Here is a 10686-nt window from a genome sequence, read left to right as displayed (position 1 = left end):
TTTAGCAAAACCTTTCTCTACGACAACTTTAGCTAAGCAACTAGGTATGATGAGAATAATAGTTTCATCCCCAGCCATGCCAAGGCTATTCGGATTTGCTAAAACACATAAATCTGAAAGAAGATTGAGGCCAGTAGTAAAAACTATAACATACTTTTTGAATCATCAGATGTTAATGCATCCAATTAATTAATATTTTAAACAAATAGACATTTGATTTCATTACTTTTAATGTTGCAGAATTATGCAATGTATCAAACTATCAATTAAATTTTAGTTCAAAAATTTTCAGCTATCAGCATGTGGGAATCGTCTTTCGAGAATGTATGGAGTTGCAAAACTGCATCACCTTGTCCATCTTGATCTGTCAAATAACAATATTGCATGGATAGAAGGTAAATAATTATAAAGATTATATTTTAAATAGCTGTTTGTTTAGACATAAAGCCATAAAGACATAAATGTTACCATATAAATAAAATATATTTTAAATTCTTAAAAATATGTCCTTTCAAGATTCAGAAAATTTTGTCATCTTCACTTTAAAACATAATGATAATTCAGTACAAGAACTTTTTTGATAGACTTTACTGCCATAATAAATAAATTCCTTTTAAGGGATGGACTGGTGAAGAAACACTTTTTCATGATGTCTTTGACCTGTTTCTGAACTACTATAATATTAAATTTATGTATTATTAATTTTTGCATATAAATATTTCTATATAGTTATATAGTAAAATTTCAATTTAATGGTTTTCAAGGAACTGGTGAAAAAATATTCTAAATCACAGAATATCTAAAATTTGAACATCCTTAAAACATGCCACAATGTATAAATACATGTGTATATGCATTCAGAATGGATAAAATGAAGAAAAACACATATATTACTAGTATAAATGCTTCCATGAAGTCCTTTATTTTATCCAATATAATGTACAGTACAATGATCAACACCTTCTAGACATGTTTTACACAAGCATAATAAACTGTTAAGCTGTTTTTTGAAAGTAGTCAAGGATACTTATTTGTTTCCTGTTGAGTTTTTGGCATATCTTCTTCACTGCAGTTTTTAAGTTTGAAATATAAAGATACAAATAGTATTCTTTTCAATATCATCACCACTATTGTGCATTGTGCTTCTTTATGCATTATACTTGTTCCATAGTGTATTGGTTTGTAGCTGCATGGGAATACTGTGTCTGGACTGCAGAATCCATAGTGAACTTCAGACTGTCGTGGTATTGGCAAGTTGTATTTACATTAAAGTTAAAAAAAATAAAATGGTAATAATTTTATTTTTAGTTTCAATTAGCAGAATGGAAGAAAGTAGCATTGTTCTATTTAAAGAAGATGAAAACATACATTATACAATCAAGTTAAAGTTATTGTTTTAAACATGTACAGTACAGGTCTGAAAAGTTTTGCAGTGAGAAATTTGTAATGACATTAAAGTTATTTGTGTGGCATTGCATACAAGACTGATAAGTTGTACGTCTTGCATTTTCACTTTACAGTAGATTGCATTAGTGCTTGCTCACAGATGTTCTGGGTTTTAGATTACAGTTTTTGGAAGATTTCTTTTCTGATCACATATAAATTCCTGTGGAATCTGGCTTGCTAGGCATTTGGATCTCACTCCCTAGATTTTGGGATCTCTGGGGAACATTTCCAACATCTGCTATAGGAGTAACTGCATCATATACAAAACTTCACTTTTAATAAAACTTTACTTAAACCTTTTCCACTGCACAGTAACTTTTTGGATACCCTGTACAACTATTTTAGACATCAAAATTTACTTTACAGTGACAAAAAGCATAAGAATTTAGTTTATTAACACCACAATTATTGATCCATGTGTCTTACTCATCAATGATACTGACTAACTGCTCATCAAAATAGATCTTGAAAAGTCTATTTTTTGTTGACAGACCGTACATGCACTATTCAAAAGTGAAATTGCAACAACATGAAGGAATGTGCTTAGCCAAATGCAAATTGCTTGACTGGTAGAGGTGATAGAATAAGCAAATGATTAGGTTTGTGTATGCATCAGGTTGTGGTACTCAGTTTCGCTATAAAGACCAGCAGCTGGCTCGGGCTGTAAATGCTATCAACAGTGGTTCATGACAGCCAAACTTTTGAAGAAGTGCAGAAAATTCTTTGGAGACTAGGGAATGAGACAATATCCTGGAGCTGTGCAACCTCAGTTTGTCTATGCATGCAGTTGTCACACATGTTGGGCATGATGTGAGTACCATCCAGCAATGTGGGACACGCTGGACACAGAAACATCTATGAACATATCAAAGAGGAAGTGGATTGAACCAGCACATGACAGCGCAAGCAGACTGGTAGATTCGCTGAATGGCCTGTTGTCACGTCATGACAAACAGGTTTCATCTGAATCTGTCTGTCGCTATCAACAGGTGCACCTGTGTTCACTCAAACCATTTGCAATAGGTTGCATGATGTTGGGCTGCAAGCACAGCAACCAGCAACCAGGGTGCCATTAACCTCCCAACATAGGGCTGCATGCCAAGCATGCAGCCCTGTGTTGGGAGGTTAATGGCACCCTGTGCAGGGCTGCATGCTTGGCATGGTGTCATCATTGCAACTGGACCACTGAATGGCATCAGATATTGTTTATGGATGAATCTCACCTTTGTCTTTGGAGGAATTATGGTTATGGATGGGTGTGGCAGTATCCCGAGGAATGCTACGTGGCAGCCCTTTTCACCGAGCATTATTCCGGTTCCACATCAGGCATCATGGTTTGGGGAGGCTTTATGTTTGATCAGCAGACAGCCCTGGTGCACATCTCTAGTGCTCTGAAAGCAGACCAGTATGTCACACAAGTTGTGGGGTCTGTGGTTCAGCCACTGGTACAGCTGCACTCAACATGGTGTTTCAGCAAAATAATACCTGACTGCAAGTCACATGGTAAACTCTCACCATCCTGAATGAAATTCACATCCTTCCCTGGCCAACAGCCTTGCTGGCTCTCTCTTCCATTGAACACCTGTGGGACTTCATCCAATCTGAGATGCACCAAGGACCACCACCATATATTATAGATGACATGCACACTGCAGTGAATACAGCTTGGCAAGACATGCGTCAGGCAATCATTAGTTGCCCATGGGGGCCATATTTGTTACTGAATAAACAGGTGTTTGTTGCATATCTCTGTTAACTCTACTGGGGACCTATTCTGAGTAGTATCATTAAGCTAATGAATACGATAAAAACCAGTTTCTATCAGAACCACGTGATTTGCATTTAATCAACTGTGAAAATGCTATTCTGATCTGTACATTTTGTTTTTGGTTCCAATAGCCACACGCGATAACTAAGCTTTTGTTATTGATCACTCTCGAGCTGCCGTTAGGAACGTAACAAAAGTGAAAACAACATGGTGTCTTTTGGTGTGTAAGAACGATTTTACTTCACGAGCAATTGGAGAGAGAGTTAATAAACTTTGTTGTTGTATTGCTTAAAAATAATAACTTTAACTATTTATGAATAGTATAATCGCTTTCTTGTTAAAATTTAAAGTAAGTAGCTATAGCATGAACATTATTTCTGAAATAGGTTTCATTCACATATGTATAAATTAAAATGATATTTATATATTTATATTCAAAGCTATCAGTTACTTTTTGCCATCTTTCTGGATCTTTTTGTGAGCCGACTTCATCAGAATTCAGATGATTGGCTATTTCTTGCCACAATTCTGGCGATCTTTTACGGTAAAGGAAACATTTAACTTCCCTGACATTAATTTAGGGTTGTCTTCCATAAGATTAACGAGCATCTTGAACTGGTGACTCATAATTCGCTGGCTTCGTTGTCCTTTCTTCGACATTTTAAAACAAAATATTTTACTAGCACTGGTACACAACAATGCCAAAACCATGTGCTTTTGCTTAGAAAATAGTGGGTTGCTGTCACGTGATGAAAATATAATGTTAACTAAAGTGTGATTGGTTAAAGCATAATAGCTATTGATAGCATGGAACCCAGACACATTTCAACCGACTACCCATAGCAAAACCCACTTAACATGGAGCACAGAATAGCGATTTATCTAAGGTTCGTTAACTACCTTTTGCTAAGGGGACTTATCGAATGTTCCTGTGTATTGTTATCATTGAGTTATTGGAAGAGCTCAGAATGGACCCCCTGGTCCTGCAGTGTTCATGTGGCTATGCACATTTCTCTGTAGTGTTGTGATTTCACTTTTGAGGAGTGTATATAATAACAATAATAATAATAATAAATGCTAAAATAAATTCAAAATTATTAAAAAGAAAGTTTTTAGAGTTAGAGGTTTGAGTGTCTTTCGCTTAACTTCTATTTGCTATAGAAGGATAAAATAAGAAAACTTGAGTGTCTATTTCTAAACAAAATTCTAAATAATTTCCTGAGAATTATAATATAGAGAGGAGCCAATTCTTGTAAACTTGTTGCTTTTAAGATACAACTTTTGATAAGCATGTATAACAATAATTAAAGCGTGAGTTAATGCACTGAAAATGAACAGGAGAGAATTAAGGTGAGACATGGATATAGGTTATGCATGTCTTTGGTGGTTTTGGGAAATTATGGTGGCAGATGAATGTACTTGCTATGTGCAAAGGATTTTACATGATTTTTTTTAAAGATGTTTTTTGTACAGGTAAATAAGTCTCTTACTGTACAAAAACATATCTTTACCATCACTTTAAAGTCTAAAATCATCATATACTCATTGTCTATCAAAAGTACCAGATGGCTATACAGTAGATCCCCCTATAAGACGGTAGATACGTTCCGTTCTTTATGAATCAATTTTGTAGGAATCATAGTTTACGGACTACGGCTGTTTGAAAGGTTTTCTTTCATAAAATTAATCGATTCTAGACTAATTCGACTCAACATTTCCAAAATACGTATATTTTTTTGAAAATAATCCGTATAAACTACGTTATAAACAAAAAATTGTAGGATTGCTTACCGAGTGTGTACCGTTCGACTACGCCCGTTGCTAAAGCTTGGTTTCGTCGCGGAACAGCGCATCAAACCGCGGCCGCGATTTCTGATATTATTTTTCTGCGAAAACTTCGTTGACCTTTGGAGACATCCTTAATATAAATAATTTTTATGGCCGTTAAATAAGAAATGTTTCTTTCACAAGAAATGTATAAAATTACAGTACTGGACAGACGATAGGTCGCCTAACTCGCCGTAGCGTGACGCTAGACGGCGAAAAATATATATTTAATTATAATAAAGTTACAATAAATTAAGTTAATATATAATTATATATACAGTACCTAATTTATATATAATTAATATATAATTATATGTACAGTACCTAATTTATATATAATTATATGAACAGACGATACTAAACTCAATTTATCCGCCTAAACGTCCGTAGCGTGGCGCTACGGACGGCGGGAAAGTAGTTCGGCTGCCCGATGACGTTTTACGTATTATAGGAGTTATTTTTACCGTTGTTTACGGATACTGCCACAATTTTTATAGGAATCATAACTATAGGAAACGGTTTTATAGGGGGATCTACTGTAGTTAATTAAAGTAGAGGTGTACTTAAATTTCTAAACTTAACAAATATTGGACTTATCATACAGGATGTCCTGTATGATAAATCCTACATTTGTCAAGTTGAGAAATTTAAGAAGTATAACAATTGAATAGGACAAGAAGCTTTGAACACATTATGAAGTAGAAGTATTTTGAGGTTGATTTGTAAAATAATCTGTTTGGCCAATCTCAACCAAAATTGGTGAACATACTATTCATACCATGGAATTTCAATTTTTGTAATAAAAGTTTTTACTTCAGATTTTTTCCACCAGGGGAAAAATGGTGCTGTATTGGGAAAATGGTGTTCAGGCAAAATTTAGGCAATTAGATGTGCTAAGTATTCCTTTACAAGATTAGCCATATCCAACAGCTGCTTCTAGAGGATTGGAAATGTACCTGGATTTTTCCTACCTGTTCCTAGCTAACATCAGATGGAAGTGGATGTTGCATGGCCTTAGAATATTGTATGGAACAATGAAGCACATTTTTATTTGAATGGCATTGTCAATACACACAATTGTTACATTTTGGCTACTGAGACATCTCGTGTTTGATCAGATTCTTTTGCAGCCATGGAAAGTCACAGTGTGGGTGTGGTTTTACTACCTTATTCATAATTGGTCCATACATTTTTGAAGAATCCAAATCAACTGGGCCAGTGACTTGTTCTGTCATTGCAGTGAGATATTGATAAATGCTGCTCAACTTTGTTATTCCACAACTTCAGCGTGACTGTGTTTATGCAGGATCGTTATGTAGATAAGAGTTAAACATTAAAAATTAATTTAATAAATTTTGAATTGTATGACAAATACCATTAATTTTTTAAAATTATTTTTATTACAATTATACAACTATTTTCTCTCAATTTTTTCTTAAATGTTTTTCATTGAAATACTACATTATATGAAACTTATTTTTAATAGGCTTGAAAGAACTTACTCAATTATCAGTATTGAATTTATCCAGAAATAATATTAAGGTAAGCTTGAAATTTTAATTTATAGTTGCTTGTGAAATATTTATTTAGATATACTGGGCAATTGGAAGCCCTTTGATGTGGTAGCTATTTGAAGTGTTATGTCAAAAATGAGCAATGGAAGCAGGTGTGAGTTGTCAAAGTGTTTTAAATAGAGGAAAAATTCCATCCATACCATGTAAGCATAGAGCAGGAATTTTATGAATAGTTTTTGAAGTAGCATCAGGTGGTAGATGTATTAGCCCACAACATCATATTCAGTGACAATGCATCATTTCATTTAAATGACGAGTAAACAGGCATGATTGCATAAATAGGATACAATAAAATCTGTACATTTCAGTTGAAGCCTATTTCCAAGTGAACCTTGAACTGTATGTTTGTTGTGAATAGGTCCTATATTCACTTTATTGATGGAAGTCAACATCCAATTATATCTTAAACAAATACTTCAAAACACTCTGCTCCTCTACATTGTAGACCTTCCACAAAATAAATGAGTCATTAATGGCTGCTATGTCACATCATTCAGTATAAACAATCTTACCTTATTAAAAAACCCATGTTATATAAATTTTTTCAAAATTTGTTATAGTTTTAAAAAAAGTTATCAAGTTTAAAAAAATAAATATTTTGTTGTAAATTCTTGAAAATATTCAGACTACAGTGAGGTAGCTGAAGTGGTAAAGGCAACTTGTCACTCTAGGGACTTTGGTATCAATCTGGATTAGAAACTTTAGGAACTTTCTATTGATGGTTTGTCCAGATATGTTTAGTCCCATCTGTTACCACCCTGCTAGGACATGATGGTAAGGCTTGGAAAAAAAGTCTCTCTTAGTACCCATTGGGAAGAAAGTGAAAAACAAAAAATCCAGATTAAAAGTTTGATTTTTTTAATTTCTTGAATAATATAAAATCTATAGCTGTTATAAATTGTAAATATCGTGCCGGACAGCTGAGCAGTTAGGATGGCCTACCAGGATTGAATCTGGATGGGTTGAAAAACCTCAGGAATTTTTTGGGGTGGTCTGTCCAGAAAAGTCAGACTCTGTCCCTCACCACCAGCTGCCCATTGTGGGACTGGCCAAACTCATAATAGGCTTGCTAAAAATGTCCTTTTAGTGCCCGTAAGGTGGAAAGAGTTTAAAAAATAATTATAAATATTTAAATAATCAATCTATTGTATTTAAATAATTTTGTTTGAATGTAAATGAATAAAATGACTTGTTAAAAAAATTAATTTTATATATTTGAAAATATTTTAAAATATGCTTAATACAATATTTCTATATCAATTTTTTTAGTGTGTGCAGAGTCTTCAGCATTGTATAAATTTGACTCATATAGATTTATCAAAAAACATAATATCAGCTTTCACTGATTTATCTTATCTCACAAAACTTCAGGTAATTAAGAATCAATTTAATTTCACATATTATTATTATATTGTACATTGTTAATATTTGAAATTGGTATGAATATGATTATATATATTATTTAAATATAATTTTTATATATCTGAAGAATTTATAATGTAAATTCTTTTTGTTCACAGACACTTAATGTTGATGGAAATAAAATAACAACATTACAGAATGCATCTACATTCTTTCCACATTCATTATGTTCTCTTTCTTTAGCAGATAATTGTATAACAGATTTAAATGAGGTAAGAATTAATTTTAAACAGTTATATTTTCTATTTTATGTTACTTTTTAAAAATCATTTACTCTTAAAATTTAAGTTAAAAAGAACTAATTTGTATATAAACATAAACAAACTTAAATATAAATTTCATAAATTATATATTTATTTATTTATTTACTACTATTGTAAGGAATGGCTGAAAATATTTTAACCAATTTCTTATGTTTACTCTTTCCCTAATTTATTGCTGTTTCATAAGAAAAACATACCTTTATTTTGATATCCTACTGATTGATTTTCTAATTTATTTAATACTGGTTGAGGTTTAAGTAAAGTTAATGTATTGTGAGGCCGGGACATCACCTCCGGATGGAAACCGGCTGTTGAGCTAAAGTCAATAAATTGGTGACTTATTTCATAAATAGGACCGATGTGACCAAGGAACGGGGTGCGAGACAATTTAATTGTCACATTCTAGATCTAATTGACAGATCCGTGATCGTCAATTATGAGAATGAGAGAGGGATCGTTCACAGGGGTAACTTTGGACGGTCACCTTACAGAGAGTTCAAAGCGGGACCTGCTGACACTCCTGTGGAGGGAGTTGGCAGCTGGGACAGCTGCATCTTCTCCAGAACAGAAAAATACACATTGGGTAAAATTTACGGGTTTGTCATCTGGGAAAGGGCTTGATCAGACACCGGAGGGGAACGGCTGGGATGGAGATGTTCGGTGACCCCACAGCCCGAATCGTGTTCCTGGCAACAGACCAGGGACCAATAGAATCATAAGACCATCATTCGGATCAACCAAAATTTTGGGAAAGAAAAGATGATAAAAGCTCAAGGTCCCAAGGACACAGGGGAGGTGTGGTGTTCAAAAGCGTCAATCCTTGCACATGGACAGTGGATACTCTGACGATATACAAAGAAAAAAACCTAATGGATTCTGAGGAAGGACTGAGGAGAGATCTGACATCCTCTGGACGCAGGACCAACACAGAAACAATAAGGGACTCAACTTCCCTAAGATGTTCTCGTCACTCCGGGCCTCTCACACCCGATTCTATGGAGATCATCTCTGGAAAGACCGATGGATATTTGCTGGTTGGTGCACTCATCCAGGATCATCAGGGGATACAATACAGCGACCAAACATCTTTTTGGCCTAATCTGTAAGCATGATGCCTCTGTATGAATAAACACATTAATTTTGTATTTACAGTCTCTGTGTGAGTCTCTTTGCATTCAACAAACCACTACCCCATACATAAAAAGGCTTTCTCATGTCATGCTGACAGATCGCAGGCAAAGAGAGGGTTGTAACCTTTAACTGCAAGGTCGACACCCTCTAAAGTGAGTAAAGGAAGGTCAGGAAAACCCACACTGGTGTCGTCAGGGTTCCTTCCCCACAGTATTTATATAAAAATACACAAATACAAAATTGTGTATAAGGTAAAAGAATATTTACTTATAATAAATTTATAATACAACAAATTTGACCAAAAGTAATTTTTATATTAAAAGAAATTTTAGGGACTGGCAGTCTGATACAGGTAAAAATGTCAATTCATATACAGTAAAACCTGTCTATGGCGACCACCTAATGTTCCTTCAAAAAGTGGTCTTTTAGACAGGTGGTGCTGCAATACCATATTTCCATACATATTTTGTGCACTTTTTAGCCATTTCTACTAAGCAAAACTTGAGGTGAGCAAAAATAAGTGAATTTTTTCAACGATAGGGCTATGTTGGTATTGTATTTTATTCTTATCGGTTAACTCAATTTACAGGAATTGTGATTTTGTAAGACAGATTTAATACCAATATTTTAAAGATTAATACAATAGTCACATTTTCTCAATTATAATGCACACTTTCTTTTTTCTGACTTAATTAATTCAACTCGGTTGTTTTCGTTTGCTTCTCAGTTACATGTATTACGTCATCGATATACAAGCACTTCATATCTCTACATCACTTTGGTTTTGGTATTCGTTAGTTTAATCTTATCTTACTTTAAACTTTAAAAATACTGTATTTTTTAATATTTTCTTAAGTACAATAAGAAAAATTATTAATTAATAATAAAATGATTTTATTATTTTTTCTCATTATATGATTTCATTACATTCCGCTATTGTCATTGAGGAATTGAAAAAGGAAGGTTGCCTGTAAAACTGATTTTTGCATTAATGTGTTTATTGTTTTTTGAATATTTTGCATGCGAAAATTACTTGGACATTATTTTTCTAAAAATATTATGGAAATAAGATAGGTTGATACAGAAACTATTTATCGCACATGTACTGTATATCAGCTTCAAAATAAATAAATAAATTTTATCAAACGGTGAGATCAGATGATTAATTGTATCGTGTACAATATTTTATACCTCCAAGAAAAATACTGTAAGTCGACGGTAAAATAAATTTCGTTTTCCCACAATTAAACTTCTC

The 10686-nt window shown here is 33.6% G+C and overlaps 1 protein-coding gene across 2 annotated transcripts in view; it reads left to right on the top strand.

Moving 5' to 3' along the window:
• The first annotated feature begins 128 nt into the window (after positions 1-128).
• LOC111637188 (centrosomal protein of 97 kDa-like) overlaps positions 129-10686 on the top strand; it is a 54580-nt gene continuing 44022 nt past the window's right edge. The window contains exons 1-4 of one of the 2 annotated variants that reach the window (XM_023382717.1): positions 129-395; positions 6528-6583; positions 7885-7986; positions 8136-8249. In XM_023382717.1, coding sequence (XP_023238485.1) covers positions 323-395; positions 6528-6583; positions 7885-7986; positions 8136-8249 — 345 coding nt within the window. In that variant the 5' untranslated portion in view covers positions 129-322. The remainder of the gene's footprint in view (positions 396-6527; positions 6584-7884; positions 7987-8135; positions 8250-10686) is intronic. The other variant, XM_023382653.1, reaches the window with a different exon arrangement.

Source organism: Centruroides sculpturatus, unplaced genomic scaffold (genome assembly GCF_000671375.1).
Source record: "Centruroides sculpturatus isolate CEXI.00-Female unplaced genomic scaffold, Cexi_2.0 scaffold100, whole genome shotgun sequence".
Taxonomy (NCBI): domain Eukaryota; kingdom Metazoa; phylum Arthropoda; class Arachnida; order Scorpiones; family Buthidae; genus Centruroides; species Centruroides sculpturatus.
Note: the sequence above shows the minus strand (reverse complement) of the source record. Positions and strands in the feature narration are given on the sequence as shown.